Source organism: Labeo rohita, chromosome 22, assembly GCF_022985175.1.
Source record: "Labeo rohita strain BAU-BD-2019 chromosome 22, IGBB_LRoh.1.0, whole genome shotgun sequence".
Lineage (NCBI taxonomy): Eukaryota > Metazoa > Chordata > Actinopteri > Cypriniformes > Cyprinidae > Labeo > Labeo rohita.
The window spans coordinates 25,535,330-25,555,501 of record NC_066890.1 but is presented as its reverse complement, the minus strand read 5'-3'; the positions used below and the strand labels follow the sequence as shown (position 1 = coordinate 25,555,501).

General features: G+C 43.0%; 2 protein-coding genes across 3 annotated transcripts in view; both read left to right on the top strand.

The window, feature by feature from the left end:
* LOC127153668 (chloride channel CLIC-like protein 1) overlaps positions 1-2,339 on the top strand; it is a 62,736-nt gene extending 60,397 nt beyond the window's left edge. The window contains exons 6-12 of one of the 2 annotated variants that reach the window (XM_051094879.1): positions 41-181; positions 322-421; positions 622-719; positions 970-1,116; positions 1,193-1,768; positions 1,878-1,937; positions 2,222-2,339. In XM_051094879.1, the coding sequence (XP_050950836.1) occupies positions 41-181; positions 322-421; positions 622-719; positions 970-1,116; positions 1,193-1,768; positions 1,878-1,937; positions 2,222-2,260 (1,161 nt within the window). In that variant the 3' untranslated portion in view covers positions 2,261-2,339. The remainder of the gene's footprint in view (positions 1-40; positions 182-321; positions 422-621; positions 720-969; positions 1,117-1,192; positions 1,769-1,877; positions 1,938-2,221) is intronic. The other variant, XM_051094883.1, reaches the window with a different exon arrangement.
* Positions 1-20,172, top strand: part of LOC127153669 (chloride channel CLIC-like protein 1) — a 50,318-nt gene that overhangs the window by 13,007 nt on the left and 17,139 nt on the right. The window lies entirely within an intron of this gene.

Genomic DNA, 20,172 nt, shown 5'->3' with positions numbered 1-20,172 from the left:
AGTATTAATAAATGTAACGTGCTGTATTTTTGTTCTGCAGGTTTCTTTGATTGTTCTGATTGTCGCAGCCATAATCTGCACTGAGCTCTGGTCTGTGGTCTCCTGGTTTGTCCAGTTCTGGAGAATGTTTGCTGTTTGCTTTTTTATTAGCTTGATCTGGAACTGGTTCCATCTTTATATGGTAATTATTCTTGTGCTGTTGACTGTCAGTAACCTGTTTTTAAAGCAGTACTGAACAGATGACAATGAAGAGTTGAAAGGTGTTTTCACTGTATTATACAGTGAAGAGTTTAATATGTTTAAATACTTCTCCTTGGCTAGGTTGCCTTTGCAGAACACAAGAAGAACATTATAGAGGTTGAGAGCTTCAATGGAAAATGCACTGGGCTAAAACAACTGGACTGGAAGGACAGTTTATCAGGTGAGGTTCTTAATGTTAAAAACTTAAATAATTTGATTATTTATTCACCTGTATGATGTGAAACTTGAATTTTGAAGAATCTTCACAGAAGCTTCAAAATTAATTTTTTGAGTTCCACTGAAAACCCTACAGATTATAAATGACATGAAGGTGAGTAAATAACGATTTTTTAGACCTGTTGTAACTCCTTGTTTATTTAGAGTGGTACAGACGCACATGGACTCTTCAAGATGATCCTTGCAAAAAGTATTACGAGGTCCTGATGGTGAACCCCATTTTGCTTGTGCCTCCAACAAAGGTTTGTATCTTTTAGGTTCTGATGACAGAAACTTGATAAGATACTAGAGATCGACTGATGATTATGCTGATGATAGTGAAAATGTGCACTGTAAAACAATCTGAATTTATAAGGAAGACCAGTATAATGATCTGTTTAGATCAGGAGTCTCCAAACTCGTTCCTGGAGGGCTGGTGTCCTGCAGAGTTTGTTATGAGAGCTGTAACCAGAGATAAAATGCATTAATATTTGCATGGCGGTTTTATTCCAGGCTATCACGGTCACCATAACCAGTTTCATCACGGATCCCTTGAGGCAAATTGGGCAGGGAATCAGTGAGTTCCTCAAAGCCCTACTAAAGGATCTACCAGTCACTCTCCATTTACCTGTGCTGCTCATCATTGCACTCGCCATCATTGTAAGAGCTGTGAACAGCAAACATATTGTAGTATCATTTATTTGTTATCATACTAAGTGATCTTTCCTCCTCTCAGATGTTCATGTACGGAGGTGCCCAAGCAGCTATACATCAAGCAGTTCGCTTGCCCCGGCTCGGTTGGCGACAGGACCAACCGCTTTCAGTGGTAGGACAGCATCAAGCTCCTCAACTAAGGGAGCATGAGGAAGCTGGTGGTGATGCTCCACAGCCACTACAGGTGCACCAGAACAACAGAAAGAGAGTAAATCAAGCAGAAAACCGAGGTGACCAGGGCTTCAGAGCAGGAGATGCTTATGACCCACAAAATAGACAGGAGGACAGAAGCATTGATCTCCCACAGAACTTTTCTGGCGGTCCCAGAGTGTGCCAGAGGGTAGAGACTCTGCATGCCAAAAGTAGCATGTCCAGAGATGATGAGACTGATTTTCAGCAGCGGACAGAGAAGGTGATTCCTGGCATTAAGGAAAATGCAGAGCCTGAAGTAAAAGTTGAGAAAAAGGAGAAAAATATATTTACTTTGGACAAAAAGAAGCAGAAAGGCATAGGGAGTCCAGACAGAAGTGCGGCTGAAACCAATGTGCCTTCTGTTCAAACAGATGTCAAAACCCTTGGAGCTAATCAAAGGAATGAGGTACTATTTTTTTTTTTTTTTTTTTTTTGTCATCACAAAGATTTGATCGTTAATATATATTTTTTTAATTTTAATATATTCTAAATGTAATTAATTCCTGACATTGCAGCTCTTTATGTGCACTAAAAGGAAATGGGCTGCTCAAAATGACCTGAAGCTGCAGATTACGGTTTGCAAGCTTAACACTGTTTGTCTGCCATTACAGCTACAATTATATGTTGTCAGTAGCGCATGTGCATTTGCAGTATTCATTACATTGTGCTTGTACTCATATCACATCAAATCTGAAGCAATTTTATAAACTACACAACATATCAAATACATAATATGCCTACTGTATCTCATTACTAAACACTTTGCTCATACACTCTACTAATGTGTATATATTTAATGTGTATGTGTATCCTGCATCATTTTGATCAGAAATCTGTTTTTTTTTTTCTTTTTGTGCAGGGAGTATCGGCAGATCTTGCTATTGAAGAAAAAGGTTAAAACTCCAGTTCAAGAAACACTGCAATGAAATGGTCTCAGAAATCTTTTTGTATCAACACAGTTGCTCTTTCTATTAATTGTGTCATTAATTGTTATTATTGTTTACTTGACACATTAAAATGACACTGTATTAAAAACAAGTGTGTGCTCTGTTTTAAGACTCCATAGTTTCTAAATCAACTCTTTGAGACGTTTCACAAGTCAGTGAGCAACTGAAAGAATGTTCTGTTTTGTACAGTAAGGTCATGCCCATCAGGAACCTTCCTTGCTCCTGATTGGTCGATGGGTGTGATGTCAAACGTGAGTTTACCTGGTAATTTAGTGATCAAGGAATGTTTGTGACTAGAAACACATTTTGTCTTGGATAACAGGTGGAATAGAAATACGCTAATTTGAGCAAAATTTGCGCAGAACCAATCACCAGTGATATAGGAGTTATCTATTGTCACGGGGTGAAGAATCACACAACAAGGAGAGCTCAAATTAAAGCCCTGGAGGGTGGATTTATTGATACAAGTGAGGAAGGTGCAAAAAATACAGGTAGGTGCTCCGGTGAAATGGTGTGCTTTCCTACTTGTGCAGTAGTGGGTCCGATGGTGCTGGGGTTGAAGGGAGATCGGGCCTCAGCTGCTCTCTGGAGAGATATGGAAAGAAAGCATTAGTCCTCTGTTTCATGGAGATCGTTCTCACCACTAGCCATGTTCCCTCTGCTTATATGGACACTGTTTGATGAGCCGCAGCTGAGGCCGATCCGCCCGTGATGAGGATGTGCAACGACGCTGATGAATCCTCGGGACGCTCGTCACACTATGTAAAGCACTGATAGGCAACTTCAGTCCTCTAGAGCCACTGGCCTGCAGAGTTTAGCTCAAGCCCTAATCAAACACAACTGAACAAGTTAATCAATGTCTTCAAGATCACTACACTCTTAAAAATAAAGGGTGCTTCATGATGCCACAGAAGAACCTTTTTGGTCTAAATGGTTCCATGAAGACCCTTTAACATGTGAAGAACCTTTCTGTTTCACAAAAGGTTCTTTGTGGCGAAAGAAGGTTAATCAGATTATAAAAATGTAAGAAAGAGATGGTTATTTAAAGAACCTTTGACTGAATGGTTCTTTGTGGAACCAAACATGGTTCTTCTATGGCATCGCTGTGAAGAACCTTTTTAGCACCTTTATATTTTAAGCATGTAGAAAGCTACAGGCAGATGTGTTTGATTAGCTTGATTAGTTAATCTCTGTACGACAGTGGCCCTCCAGGACTGAAGTTGCCCAACTCTGATGTAGAGGATCTGCTTTCTGGCTTTCAACTCTTTCAGCTGTCCTGCCAGGTTTCTTTTGGTCTGCCATGGTTTCTTTTTCCTGTGCTGTCCAGTGGAGTACCATCCTAAGCAAAGAATTGGCTATCTTTCTGCAGACGTGACTGAGCATCTCCAGTTGCACAACTGTATGGCTTCTAAAATGGTTCACCTCTTTGCTCTGCTCAGGAGTTTACCGTCAATGATGATATTGGGCCAGAAGATCTTCATTTGGTTTGGAAGAAATGAAGCTTACTCTCAATAGCAGTTGTAGTCTTTTAACACTTGGAGCTGTACAAGAGTACACTTTGGCACAGTGGTTTTAAAAATCTTGATCTTGGTATTTGTATTTAATATGGTGGACCTCCATATGGGTTTGAAGATCTCTGAAGACCTTGGTGCTCTTGGTGTGTGCTTTAGAGAAACCCAATATTGTCAGCATGGATTTCCAACATCAACTAGGATTTCCAACATCATCCTGTTGAGAAAAAAAAACAGCATATGTTGGTAAGGTATGTTTTGAAGCATGTCAGATGGTTTGAGCTGGCTTAAGCTGGTCCTTAGTTGGTCATGAGATGGTTTAAACTGGTTATGAGCTGATCCTGAGCAGGAGCTAGTTGCGTAGAAGCAGCTTAGGAGCAGCACATGAACAGCTTAAAACAGCTCATAACCAGCTCAGGACCAGCTTAAAGGAACACTCCACATTTTTTAAAAATAGGCTCACACCCCCTTAGATTTAAACAGTTGAGTTTTACCGTTTTCAAATCCATTCAGCCGACCTCCGGGTCTGGCGGTAGCACTTTTAGCATTGCTTAGCATAAATCATTGAATCTGATTAGACCAATAGCATCTCGCTCAAAAATGACTAAGGAGTTTCAATAATTTTCCTATTTAAAACTTAAATCTTCTGTAGTTACATTGTGTACTAAGACTGACAGAAAATGAAAAGTTGACGGCTGCATAATATCATTACACTTGCTGCACCATGTTACAGCAGCAAAGTTCCTTGATTATTACGCCGAAATGAGAGTATAGCTATATCGACCTAGAAAATCGCAACTTTTAATTTTTCGTCTGTCTTTGTACACGATGTAACTGGAGAAGAGTCAAGTTTTAAATAGGAAAAATAACTCTTTGGTCATTTTTAAACGAGATGCTAATGGTCTAATTGGATTCAATGATCTATGCTAAAAGTGCTACCGCCAGACCCAGAGATCGGCTGAATGGATTCGAAAACGGTAAAACTCAACTGTTTAACTCTAGGGGAGTTGGAAAATGAGCCTATTTTCAAAAAAGTGGAGTGTTCTTTTAAATCAGCTCATGGCTAACAAAGGACCATCTTTAACCAGCTTAAACCATGCTTCAAAACATATCTAACCAGCATTTTTTTAACAGGGCAATGTGAGTGTCCACTGGATCTCCTGATTTTTTTTCCCCCTCATGGATTTACAGAATTAGCCATTCAGCCAAAGTGAAGAGGGAAGTGAAGAGAGGATGCAGCTTTGTTTGACAACAGTGTTTATCAGAAACTGGTACTATGATTCCTGTTGGATGACTTTGCATTTCAAATTATTTCAATATATAATTCAAATACGTTGTAAAGTGTGCTATTCCATTCATGGGATTGTTCAAGTATCTGTCATAGCACAAAAATGTGGTCAATCCTCCTGTTTTAGCCCTATAGCCTACTCTTGTCCGAAAAAACAAAAGGTATGTACTGCTTCAGTGATTCTTTGGATTGTACTGTTGTTTAACAACATGATTTTCAAGCTGCTGAAAGACTTTGAAAAGACTTTTGACAAAGATCTAAGACTTAACGTAATAACGTAAGACTCCATCACAGCCTTGTTTTGATCATTCTCATTAAATTCAGTCTATTGTTATAATTTTCAAGGTTTCTTTTCTTTGGTATTGTAACTCTTTCCACATGATGAGAATTTCATTGTTATTCATTAGTTTTTAAGATGCCTTGAAGGATCTGTGGTTTCTTGCTCCTCAGCTTTTAACATCTCAGAACATGTATTATCTTCATCTGGTGCTTTATCGTTTTTTTGATCTGTGAATCTTTTTCCATCTGTGTCAGCTGTTATACGTGGCTTTGGATAGATACAGCTTGAAATGTGGTTTACATGAATGTAGTTTAGCGTGTTCTTGAGTGATACTTGTTCAATCTTTTGCTTTTCACAGGGGGAACATAAATCTAGTCACCTTTTAGATTTTTTCATGCTTTTTTTTTTTTTTGTTCAGTGGCCATCTCAGCAGCTTCTGCATTTCAGTTTGTCTGTTCCAGTTAAAGATTTTACTTTATCTTTTTCTCGGTGTTGTCCTATTACTTTCAGCCGTGTTGACTTAGTATCCAGAAGTATTTTCTTTTTTTTTTTTTCTGATAATTTTCCATGTTGTTTCTTAAATGCTTTTTCTTCTTAAAAAAACAAACAAAAAAAAAAAAAATGTGAATACACCTTTGTTTAGTAGAGCTCACTAACAACAGAAGCAATGGAGTTACCTTGGAATCTTTAAAGGACTTCTAATTACTGAAAATATATATTTTTATTATTATTCTTGCTGCTGTCTCTTTTTTTAGTTTGATGAACAGAAAAAGGTGACCACCACCTCTATAAAGCCAGTATTTGTTCCAGTATTCAAGCAATTTCTTTCCAAGCTCCTTAAAAATACTTTAAAACTTGACCTGGTATGTGACTGTGTTTTCACCAGGGAACTGAATCAGCTTTAATCTACGTTGGTGAAGGTTTTACATCTTTTCTGTTTAAAAAATCTTTAGCCTGATGATGGACAAACATCCATGCATTATGACGCTGAGGTGAAGCTGTCCAAGCAATCGCTGGTGGAGATCCAGAAGTTTTTGAGAGACGACTGGACCACCGGAGCCATGGATGAGGCTCTCAGTCAAATTCTGGTCAGATTTAAAGTCCACGACCACGAAGCCTGGAAGTGGCGTTTCAAAGACACATTTTATGTAGATGCTGATACTGCACTGAAGGTCAGTTCTTGTAAAACCTCTCAGAAATAAACATTTTTGTTTAAATTAGTGTTAATAAATGTAACGTGCTGTATTTTTGTTCTGCAGGTTTCTTTGATTGTTCTGATTGTCGCAGCCATAATCTGCACTGAGCTCTGGTCTGTGGTCTCCTGGTTTGTCCAGTTCTGGAGAATGTTTGCTGTTTGCTTTTTTATTAGCTTGATCTGGAACTGGTTCCATCTTTATATGGTAATTATTCTTGTGCTGTTGACTGTCTGTAACCTGTTTTTAAAGCAGTACTGAACAGATGACAATGAAGAGTTGAAAGGTGTTTTCACTGTATTGTACAGTGAAGAGTTTAATTGGTTTCTCCTTGGCTAGGTTGCCTTTGCAGAACACAAGAAGAACATTATAGAGTTTGAGAGCTTCAATGGCAAATGCACTGGTCTAAAACAACTGGTTTCTTTTTCCTGTGCTGTCCAGTGGAGTACCATCCTGAGCAAAGAATTGGCTATCTTTCTGCAGACGTGACCGAGCATCTCCAGTTGCACAACTGTATGGCTTCTAAAATGGTTCACCTCTTTGCTCTGCTCAGGAGTTTACCGTCAGTGATGATATTGGGCCAGAAGATCTTCATTTGGTTTGGAAGAAATGAAGCTTACTCTCAATAGCAGTTGTAGTCTTTCAACATTTGGAGCTGTTGAGAGAGAGAGAAAAAAAAAACAGCATATGCTGGTATGGTATGTTTTGAAGCATGTCAGATGGTTTGAGCTGGCTTAAGCTGGTCCTTAGTTGGTCATGAGATGGTTTAAACTGGTTATGAGCTGATCCTGAGCAGGAGCTAGTTGCGTAGAAGCAGCTTAGGAGCAGCACATGAACAGCTTAAAACAGCCCATAGCCAGCTCATGTTTTGAAAATAGGCTCACACTCCCCTAGAGTTAAACAGTTGAGTTTTACCGTTTTCGAATCCATTCAGCCGATCTCCGGGTCTGGCGGTAGCACTTTTAGCATAGCTTAGCATAAATTATTGAATCTGACTAGACAGATAGCATCTCACTCAAAAATGACTGATGATTTCGGTAATTTTCCTATTTAAAACTTGACTCTTCTGTAGTTATATTATTACTACTAAGACTGACAGAAAATGAAAAGTTGTGATTTTCTAGGCTGATATGGCTAGGAACTATACTCTCATTCAGGCGTAATAATCAAGGAACTTTGCTGCCGTACCATGGGTGCAGCAGGTGCAATGATATTACGCTGCGCCTGAAAATGACCGGCACTAAGTTTGTGTATATGCAGAGTTGCAGCCGGCAGAGTTGAATGTCATTGTGCTTGCTGCACCCATGGTACGGCAGCAAAGTTCCTTGATTATTACTGTAACTACAGAAGTCAGGTTTTAAATAGTAAAACAGGAAAAATAACTATCTGGTCATTTTTGAGCGAGATGCTAACGGTCTAATCGGATTCAATGATCTATGCTAATGTAACAAGGTTAAAACGGTTTTGTTTCACTAGATTTTTCTGTTTACAAGCATTTAATGCTGTTCTAAAATTGTTTAAACCAGTGTTTGTTAAAATACATTAAAAAGGGTCTGCAAGGAGGTGATGGTTCATCGAGGGGACGCACGAACTGATGATACAGGAATCAGTAGACATCGGACTTTGCCGCTTTACCACTTCACCGAAGAGACGCGTGGACTAAAGTTACGGTATTTTTATACCAGCACAGATAAAACGTACTAAGCGAACTTTGATTTGATTTAATAGCCTTTAAGTAATTGATCGATTTTTTAGGGATGTAGAATAAGAGTGCTGAATCATTTATTCAGTTGTGTATGCATTTTTTTTTGTTTGTTTGTTTTTTTTGTTGTATGATGATTAATGATGCACTCTAACAACGATACCAGTCATTTGGGTGGCTATCATTTGGGTAGAGGCAGATGGGTTTTGCCATTTAGTGGACCCTGTACTCCTGGGAATGCGAATAACAGTAATTCTGAGGCTGCAAGAGTACGGTTTTCTACCCCAATGTCTTATGATATACCACCACTTGAAATGAGTTTATCAGAATCTACTGTAGCACTATCTAATGAACAGGTAAAACAACTGAGCTCTGATATCAGTCAGTCGATTAAAGCCAGCTTGTTTCTTGACAGTCAGCTACCTACCTCCACCTTGTGTTATGACTGTCAGAGGTGCTCACATGTGAATCAGTGTGGTACCACCATCATTGATGCTTCAAAGATGAATCTTGTACTGAAAAGTGGTAAAGATCCACCATACTTTCATGGTGACAGCTCAGATAAGTGTTCAGTCTTTAAATGGGAAGATTTGATGAGAGCTTACCTTGAAAAAGGGAATTTTTCTGATCAAGAGCGCATTGATGAAATCATAACCAAGTTGATGGGCTGGGCAAGGGATGTAATTCAGATATGGTTGCGCAACAGTGCCTCAGTCTCTAGGACTGGTGATGTAGATACACTGTAAAAAATTACTGTGAATTTAACGGTAAATATACTGTAAAAATGCTACAGTAAAAACCTGTTAAATGGTTAACGGTAAAAGGCCATAAAATTTACAGTGAACAGTGAAATTTACCGTAAACTGACATTCCCAGAATTTTTTTTTTTTTTTTAAAATTTGATGTTTTGTTGAAATAACCCTTTCTTAGTTTTTTTTCTTAGCTGTTTTGTACATCAGGGTTCTATGTTACATCTAATGTTGTTAAATTAATGTTTATGCATTATTTCAGTTTCATGTGTGTTACCATGATGGTGTTTAGTGTTTGTGTGAATGACACTGTGCACCTTCTATATGTTAATATTTAAAAGCTGTTTGTGATGAGCTTTGGTTCATCATTTGACTTTCTCATTACCAGCTTTTGGTGGTTATCAGTGTATTACAAAGGTACAAAACATTATATCAGTTAATGAAATTACGGTATTTACCTGTAAATTTAAGTGAAAACCGCAAAACATAAAATGTTGCTACCGTATTATTTACGGTAAAATTCTGGCAGCCACAGCTGCGTTTTTTTTACCGTAAATTTTACGGAATAGTTTTTTTACAGTGTATGGTGTTCCGTATCCTCAAACAGCACTTTGGAGGTATTATATCCACAGGTCTTCCCCTGGCTGACTTTTACGCTACCAAGCCATATCAGAATGAAGGCCCTTTTAATTTTTGGATCAGATTAAACAAAGCTGCTGACTTAGCTGAACAGCATCTTAAAAGTGAGGGTAGAACATTGCAAAATCGGGACATGGAGCTTGCAGTTATGTTCATACGTAATTGTCCCGATAAAGGTCTCTCAATGATTTTTTTGAGCAAACCACAGCGTGAGTGGACAGCTTCAGAGGTACAGGACCGTTTGGATGAATTTGTAAGGGATCACAAAGTATATGAGTGTCAGTTCTCACAACAAACAGCTAGTGCTGTCAGTACTGATGTGTGTGGTACGCCACCTTGTAGAACCCAAGTTGTTAGGGCTCCAGGGAGTGCAGTTGTACCTGATCATGCAACATGTGAAAGTAACACAATGGATAGGATACTAAATATGCTGGAGAAGGCATTGACATGTAACACACAGTCCTCCAAAGCAGTTGCGCATCGCAAACCGAATGTTAAAAGACCACAGGTGTGTAAAGTCTGTCAGAGTAATAACCACAGCACGGTTGCTCACTGTAGACTGCACAAATTGTGTTTTATTTGCTACCTTCCCGGACATACACATGACGTGTGAGATGTCTACGTCACAGGTTATGCCAGACAGCTCAACTGCTGCTGTCGACGGTCACAGTCAAAGGCCGTCTCAGGGAAACTTTTGAGCCTCCATCTGGAGGAGGGCGATGGTAGGCACACGAGTTCAACCTCCTTTGATAATGATGACATTGAGTCTGTATATGCTTTCTTTTGTGAAAATGTCCCAAAGTCTAGCAAAGTAATCTTGCAAAACACCATGAGAACAGCTCAAAGTGAAAGTTTGTTCTACACTAATATTTTAGTGCAGGACAAAGTTGAGGTGAAAGGAATGATGGATACTGGGTCGATGGCAACTACCATCAGTGCTGATATAATTCCCATGTTAAAACAAGCAGGCGTGATGACAGAAGACATGCTGGCCCCTGCGGATATTGTTTTAGTGGGTTGTGGGGGTAAACAAACCAGTCCTTTAGGGCTATGTGACTTGAAACTTGAGGTTTATGGGTACAAGTTTTTAGTCCCAGTCTTGTTTTGTTGAAGGACAGATTGATCCCATTGTCTTGGGTACAAATGTACTTAAGCCACTTATAAGACATTTCAAGTCAAATGATGGATTTTGGCGTGTTATGAGTAGGGTTGGGTATCGTTTGGGGTTTTTTCGATACCGGTGCCAAATCGATACTTATAAAACGGTACCGGTGCCAAAACGGTGCCTGAACCGATACTTTTAAAAAAGCCACAAAGTGGTGGATGACACAAGAATATATATTTTATTGGACAAAAAAAGTTCTTTAAATTGAACAATGTATTAAAAGTAAAAAAAAAAGAAGTAGTACTATACATTATTAAGTCAATGCAAAACGCAGCAACAATAAAACCTAAAGCCACCTAACCCAACTACAATAATTTAACAGCTTAAAATTTCAGCAATTCTTTTGCAGAAATATTACTATATGTGATGAGATCTGGGAACACCCGTCGGATGTCGCGGTGGGACGTTTTCAGGAAATTCGTTTTATTATTCTATAACATCTTGTCTATCATCTCTGAAAATATCTCTTCGAAATTCACTTGTTTAGTGCAGAAAAATAGACATTTATTGCAGCAAGCAGAAATGACTGTCTTTCTCCTATGTTAAGACGCGCTGCGGAGGTGCTTTCCCTTAACTCCACAAAAACAGTTAACCTATCAAAATAAACCACCTAACATATTTAGTAAAGGCGTATCAGTTCACATTCTCCACCAGTCCTGTGTAAAGTACGGCAAGCAAAGTTATTTATTTATTTATGTATTTATTTATTTATTTTAATATGGTGAGATGGCGGAGCACAACAACGCCGTCTAAAGTACTGCAGCTGCTCACTTAACCGATCTTACTCGTCTCAATCTGCTCAGTTTTGGTTATGTCAGTGCCCTAAATGATGTTACGGGCTATTTCGCATCCAGAGATGAAGGATCGGATGATGAAGTTACTAAAGAGGAGTCGTCCGATGACAGTCTGTAAATTTATTTACAGACTGTAAATAATCGCTTTTACTACAAGGTAGGCTGCATTATTTACTAAACATAAAATGGGTGATCAACGGAAAACAAACGTTAGTCTGTTTGTGTAATGATGCAGTAGCGCTCGTAACTTGACAGACAGCCCTCGTTAAACCCGTAAAGTGAAAGTAAAAGCCGTCTCACTTTAAAGCCGTTTTTCTCAAAATCCCATTCCTGAAAATCATCGCTATCAGCCAACCTAAGATCGCCATAACGTAGGTTATGTAAAAAATAAAAGTTTTGGAAAGGGGCCTGAACTCAGCTTTCATATGGTGTCAAAACCTAAAAAAGGTAAAATTTCACTATGTGTCGGGTTTTCCTAGATCGCATCACATATTTGCCGTCTCTGGCAAAATATGTGACACCTCTCCAGCTGATGTCTGCAAACTGTCAAACACGGTGCATCCCTCTGCTTTCAACTTTATTCCACATACCATTAAATGTTTCATTAGGTTTGACGCGTTTTCCCCTTCACACGCAACTGCTGTAAAACATTTGCTGCACGTCGCAGTGTCTGAATCATTTCTCGTGAAATATAGCCACACTTTAGAATGTTTAGTTTTTGGCATTTTAAGTTAGACGCGTTTAATGTAGCTTGCTAAGCTAACGGCAAACCACCTGCTGCAGTCAGAGCAAGTGTAACGATAGCTGCAGCATTCACGCGCTTCTCGGATGGTCTCATTTCCAGACGATTTGTGCTTTTAATTCGAAATGTGAAAATGCATAGTAACTACAAAGATGTCTTGGATTTCTATCATCAAAGCTTTCCGACGTTCACTTGAGTTTCTCATTCAGTAAATAAATTTTCTGATCATTCTGACACCCCATGAATGCAGTATTTAAATTTAACTAGCGATCATGCATGTTGATGAATCAATGCTTCTACATCCGTGTCATAGCACCAGAAGACAAATATTTCAATCGGCAGTTCGGGCATTTAAGTGGCACCGAAATGAGGCACCGAAATTCGCGTTCTGATTCGGTCCGGTACATACCGGTCACATGGGTACCGGTGCCGTTTTGGCACCGGGTTTCGGTACCCAACCCTAGTTATGAGTAAACCTGATGCACCATGCCAGAGTGACAGTAGCCAGTTTCTTCGTCTTCTGTCTAACCTAGAGAGATGGCGAGAGGAGTCCATCCCAGACAAGGTCGGAACTTTGAAGTTGAAAAGTGCTGTAACTCTCCAGCCTATGATGGAACATTTGGTGTGGGGTTGTTTGCCCACAGGTACAATGTTATCAGCTGGCAGTACAGTGCTCGTTGAGCCATGTGCATCGCCTTGTGTGAACAAACAGTTAATGGTTGGGCGAATAGTTTCTCCACTGTGGGGAGATGGGTGGCTACCCACCAAAATTATCAACCCCACTCTGGCAGAAATAACTCTACGCAGAAACTCAAAAATTGCAGATGTTTTCCCCTGCATTGCGTTAGAGGACTTTGATCAGTTGTCTGACATGTTGACTGTTCACTAAAATGTTGGCAAAGTGCAGAGTAATAGTTCCTGTGGTAGTCTTACTGCCAGAAGTGTGAGCAGTAACATCTGTGATGTGAATGATAAGCTGGAGAAGCTAGGGCTTAGCTCCATTCCAATTGGTGATTGTGAAGTTTCTTTACAATGTAAAGAGAAACTTGTTGATTTGATTGGGACTTATGAGTCTGTCTTCTCGAGACATCATCTGGATTGTGGTGAGGCATGGGATTTCTGCCATAGTATTAGACTAACAGATGAGCGACCATTCAGGTTGCCATATCGCAGAATATCGCCTGCTTATTATCAGAAACAGAAAGAGACTTTGGATGAGATGGAGGCAAAAGACATAATTTGCAAATCCTGTAGTGAATTTGCCTCTCCCTTAGTTATCGTATGGAAAAAAAAACAGCGATCTGCAAATCTGCACAGACTTCAGATGGCTTAATGCCAGAACTGTTAAAGACGCCCATCCACTTCCACATCAGAGCGATGTCCTGGCTGCATTGGGGGGAAACATGTTTTTTAGCACCATGGACTTGACGGCTGGCTATTACAACATACCCCTCCATGAGCTTGACCGGAAGTATACTGCAATTTCATCACCGCTGGGATTGCACGAATACAACCGTCTCCCACAAGGGTTGTGTAATAGCCCAGCCACGTTTATGCGCATGATGCTTACCATATTTGGTGACCAGAACTTTTTAAGTCTTCTGTGCTACCTTGATGATTTGTTGGTGTTTGCCAAATCTGAAGAAGAGATCTTAGCCCGATTGGAAATGGTGTTTCAACGTTTGAAAGAGCATAACTTGAAACTTTCACCTTCAAAATGTCTTCTGAGAAAATTTTTGAGGCGTTCAGTTAAATTTCTGGGGCACATAATTTCCCAGCATGGAATTTCGAGGGATCCAGATAAAGTGGAAGCCATAGTCAAGGTGGAAGAGGCTGATTTGATGGAGTTAAATGGTGTCACTCCATCGCCTTCCAAAATACGTTCCTTTTTAGGAATGGTAATCTATTATCAGCATTTTATTGAAAACTGTTCTGTACTGGCCAAACCCTTGTTTGCTCTGATTGGTGGTCAGAAAAGGCCTCGTAAATCAAAAAGCAGTAAAAGACCTTTGTTGTCCCGCAAACTTGGCCCAGATGATTGGACGCAGGAGTGTAAACAGGCGTTTCGGGTGCTGCCTTAAGATCTTGTTGAGGAAGTGCTTTTAGCTCACCCTGACTTTAGTAAGCCGTTCATTTTATCTGTTGATAATAGCTTTTGCCAGCTGTTGTGTCCTTGCCACTTAGTAACTGCACAAAAGAAATCCTCTTGATCCTTTTATTCAGAACATGCTACAACTCACCGAACTTTACAACTGCTTCACTTAGGATCATTTTGAGCACCTCTTATACACTCAGCTATATACTGCCACCTTTTGGTTAAACTGCAAAACACAACATTTCCCCTCTCACTTGAAAGGTTTCTTCGTGTCAAAAGTTACTATTTAGAACATGTTTGGGTTGTTTTTTTTTTTATCTACTACAAATTACAGCCTCAGTAAGAACTTAAGTAACCAAATAACAAATAAGCATTTCTGTACACGGTTACTAATATTAACTTTACACTGCCTTAAACACTGTAATGAAATTACATTACTTCTGATACACATCTCAATTATAACAGTTCACATAACTTCCAGTGTAACATCAACAAGATGTTTTTTTTTCCCAAGCATGTATACAGTTTCTGTCACGGTGCATGGATCGGCTGTGTTCTCAGGTCTCGTGATTTGGTGTCTTCTGTGGTTACGTCATGCTCATTGGAGTCAGCTGCCAATCAGTCCCCGCACCAGGTATCACACATTACCGTCAGCTACATATACTCACCTCATTCCCTTCTTCCCCGTCTGATAGTTGTACCGGACGCTGGACTGTCGTGTTGGTTTGTCTTCGTGTCTTCTGTTGGATTGTTTATCTCGTCGTCGATCGTTTGTCTGGATGTGTATTTCGTCACAGGAGATTTTCATCTCATCACCACCAGCCATCTAGCCCCTGCGCCACCCAGCCGAGAGATCCCATCGTCACCCACGGAGTTCATCAGCGTCACCACGGAGTTTGTGTTCACCGTTTGTCTTTAATAAACATTTGTGTTCACCTGCAATTGCTTCCATCTCGTTCATTCCGTCACAGAACTATCAGACCACTCATGGAAGCAGCAGGCTCCACCCCACTCACGGTCGAGGAGGTTTTACGTTCCTGCATCTCTCGGCTGGAGACCCAGGAGAAGAGCTCGGCGGATACGGGAACAGCGATCCGAGCTCTTGTGGCGCAGGTATCCGAGCTCACCCAGCGGATGCAACTCGGGCAACTCCCCACTGCGCCAACCCCACCACCCATGCCGCCCACTCATCCTGAACCATCCGGGGCGGCCCAGGCGCCCGAGCCCCGCCTTCCCCCACCGGAGCTTTACAGCGGTGAGCCGAACTTCTGCCGGGCTTTCCTCACTAGATGCTCCATGCACTTTTCCTTGCAACCGCGCACGTTTCCTAGTGAGGAAAGCAAGGTGGCGTTCGCGCTCACCCTGTTAACGGGGAAGGCGGCACTGTGGGGCACGGCGGTATGGGAGAACCAAGATCCGTGTTGCGCCTCGTTCTCGGCGCTCTCCGCCGAGATGAAGCGGGTGTTCGACCGCGCGGCCATTGACGGATCTCAAACAGGGGGAGAGATCCGTCTCAGACTTTTCAATCGAGTTTCGCACCCTGGCGGCGGAGTGCCGATGGAACGAGGAGGCGCAGTGGGACATGTTCCTGCATGGGCTGGCTGACCGCATCCAACGTGAGATCTACGCCCTGGATCTACCCGCAGATCTCAACGGCCTCATCGATCTGGCACTGCGGGTAGACGCTCGACTCTCCCGAGCCGAGCGGCGGTGTTTACCCGCTCGGCTTCCCCTGGGGAGGGACCTCCAGCTCGAGCCAGTGGCAACGACGCGGTCGGCCCGTTCCAGGATCACGAGCCCATGCAGGTGGGTCGAGCTCGGTTGACTCGGGAGGAGAGGGAGAGGCGGAGATCTCACGGCCTTTGCCTGTACTGCGGGGCGGCAGGGCATTTCGCCTTTAGCTGCCCGGTAAAAGGGCCAGCCCGGCAGTAAAAATGGGGCTACTGTCGGGTGGGATCTCCGCTATCAAGTCCTCGTCCAGATCTACCTCCACGCTCCTCCCGGTCAGGCTTAGATGGCAACGTCTGGACCTGCACTGCACTGCACTATTGGATTCAGGGGCTGAAGGTAACTTTATGGATTTTTCGTTTGCTCGTCACAATCATGTTCCCCTCCTCCCCCTTACCAGTTCTATTGCAGTCCACGCACTCAATGGTCAGACGCTTCCCACCATCACCACCATCACGGAACCCATCACTCTCACGGTATCTGGTAACCACCGTGAGAGCATCTCCTTCTACATCCTGGACTCACCTCACGCACCCGTGGTTTTAGGACATCCCTGGCTCATTAAACACAACCCCCGGATTGATTGGCAGCTGAGATCGGTGTCTGAGTGGAGCATTAAATGTCATGAGTCTTGTCTTGTGTCTGCCTGTCCGTCTGTATCTGAGTCTGTGTTGCAGGAGAAGGCGGCGGATCTGTGTAACGTGTCCGCGGAGTACCTCGACCTGAAGGAAGTGTTCAGTAAGTCTCGGGCTGCTTCTCTCCCTCCTCATCGTCCCTATGACTGTGCTATAGAATTACTGCCAGGTACGTCTCCGCCTAAGGGCAAGTTATACTCACTTTCTATTCCTGAGAGAGAGGCTATGGAGAAATATATTTCTGATTCTCTAGCAGCCGGGTTCATTCGACCCTCCTCCTCTCCAGCGGGGGCGGGGTTCTTTTTTGTGGGGAAGAAGGATGGATCTCTGCGACCTTGTATTGATTACCGAGGGCTGAATAATATCACGATAAAGAACACCTACCCCTTGCCGTTGATATCTTCAGCCTTCGAGAGGTTGCAGGGAGCATCGATCTTCACTAAATTGGACTTAAGAAACGCTTATCATTTGGTTCGCATCAGGAGGGGAGATGAATGGAAGACCGCCTTTAATACCCCCAGGGGGCACTTTGAGTACTTGGTCATGCCCTTCGGCTTGTCCAACTCCCCAGGTGTCTTTCAGGCACTCGTTAATGATGTGTTGAGAGATATGGTCGATCAGTTCATATATGTCTACCTGGACGACATATTGATTTTTTCTTCTTCTCTCCAGGAACATGTTCAACACGTCAGACGAGTGCTTCAGAGGCTGCTAGAGAATGGGCTTTTTGTCAAGGCGGAGAAATGCGACTTTCATGCACAGTCTGTTCCTTTTCTAGGGTACATTGTGTCGGCCGAGGGCATGCGCATGGATCCCGAGAAGATCAAGGCTGTGGTAGATTGGCCAAGTCCAGATTCCCGTAAGGCCCTACAGAGGTTTCTGGGTTTCGCCAATTTTTACCGGCGTTTTATTCGCAATTACAGCCAACTAGCCGCGCCTCTGACTGCCTTGACCTCTCCCAGAATGGCGTTCAGGTGGTCAGACGCAGCTGAGGCTGCGTTTGCCAACCTCAAGCGCCGCTTTGTTTCGGCCCCCATCCTTGTTACCCCTGATCTGTCACGTCAGTTCGTGGTAGAGGTCGACGCGTCAGAGGTGGGGGTAGGTGCGGTGCTTTCCCAGCGCTCACCCTCGGACGACAAAATGCATCCCTGCGCGTTTTTCTCTCATCGTTTGTCGTCAGCAGAGTCTAATTATGATATTGGTAACAGAGAGCTGTTGGCAGTCAAGCTAGCACTGGAGGAGTGGCGCCACTGGTTGGAGGGATCGGGGGTACCCTTTATGGTTTGGACCGATCATAAGAACCTAGAATACATCAGAACCGCCAAAAGACTAAACTCGAGGCAGGCTAGGTGGGCACTTTTTTTCGGACGTTTTGATTTTACTCTTTCGTACCGCCCGGGTTCCAAAAATGTCAAACCCGATTCTTTATCTCGAATTTTTGACCGCTCCGATCGCCCGTCCACTCCCGAGAGTATTTTTTCTGAGACACTTATTGTTTCTACCCTCAGTTGGGAGGTCGAATCGAAGGTTAGGACAGCCTTACATGGGGTAACGCCTCCGGCCGGTTGCCCACCTAACCGTTTGTTTGTGCCAGAAAGTCTTCGGTCCGAAGTTATCCAGTGGGGTCATTGTTCCAATGTAGCATGTCATCCAGGGGTAAGTCGCACCTTACATTTGGTCAAGCAAAGATTTTGGTGGCCACTCATGGCTCGTGATGTTCGCAGTTTTGTTTTGGCTTGCTCAGTTTGTGCCATTGGTAAGACTTCTAACAGACCTCCAGATGGGCTCTTACAACCGCTGCCAATCCCTTCGAGACCCTGGTCCCACATTGCGCTAGATTTTGTTACCGCCCTCCCACCCTCTCAGGGTAACACGGTAGTTTTGACCGTGGTGGACCGGTTCTCGAAGGCGGTTCATTTCATCCCCTTGCCCAAATTACCTTCAGCCAAGGAGACAGCGGTAGCAGTCATTGATCACGTCTTTCGGTTACATGGCCTCCCGACAGACGTGGTCTCTGACAGAGGACCCCAGTTTGTGTCCAAATTTTGGCGAGAATTTTGTAGACTTCTGGGGGCCACTGTTAGTCTCTCTTCGGGGTTCCATCCCCAAAGCAATGGGCAAACTGAGAGAGCCAACCAAGATTTGGAGAGAACACTACGATGTATGGTCGCTCGAAATCCTTCCTCCTGGAGTCAGCAGCTGTCGATGGTGGAGTACGCACACAATTCCTTACCAGTATCTGCCACGGGCCTTTCCCCATTTGAATGTAGTGTAGGATACCAGCCACCAATTTTTCCAAGTCTGGAATCCGAAGTCGCGGTCCCCTCCGCTCACGCCTTCGTCCAGAGGTGCCGTCGCACATGGTCCAGAGCCCGTGAGACTCTGGTCCAGGTGGGAGCGCGCACCAAGGCCAAAGCCGATCGCCACCGGTCGAGGCCTCCCGTATACGTCGTCGGTTCCAAAGTGTGGCTTTCTACTAAGAACATTCCTCTCCGATCCGTTTCGAATAAACTTGCTCCCAAATTCATTGGCCCGTTTTCTGTCACCAAGATCATTAGTCCAGTGGCAGTCCGCCTTAATCTCCCTCCAGCGTACAGGAGGATTCATCCCGTGTTCCATGTGTCAAAAATCAAACCTGTATTTTTTGCTCGTATTAATCCGCCTGTCCCAGTTCCCCCACCGCCGCGGCTCGTAGACGGGGAACCAACCTATTCGGTCAACCGTATTCTGGACTCTAGGCGGAGGGGACGCGGATTCCAGTACTTGGTGGACTGGGAAGGTTACGGTCCGGAGGAGAGAAGTTGGGTACCTGCTAGAGACATTCTGGATCACTCTCTTATTGATGATTTCAATCAACAGGTACAGGAGGCTGAGAACGTCAGGGGACGTTCCTAGGAGAGGGGGTACTGTCACGGTGCATGGATCGGCTGTGTTCTCAGGTCTCGTGATTTGGTGTCTTCTGTGGTTACGTCATGCTCATTGGAGTCAGCTGCCAATCAGTCCCCGCACCAGGTGTCACACATTACCGTCAGCTACATATACTCACCTCATTCCCTTCTTCCCCGTCTGATAGTTGTACCGGACGCTGGACTGTCGTGTTGGTTTGTCTTCGTGTCTTCTGTTGGATTGTTTATCTCGTCGTCGATCGTTTGTCTGGATGTGTATTTCGTCACGGGAGATTTTCACCTCATCACCACCAGCCATCTAGCCCCTGCGCCACCCAGCCGAGAGATCCCATCGTCACCCACGGAGTTCATCAGCGTCACCACGGAGTTTGTGTTCACCGTTTGTCTTTAATAAACATTTGTGTTCACCTGCAATTGCTTCCATCTCGTTCATTCC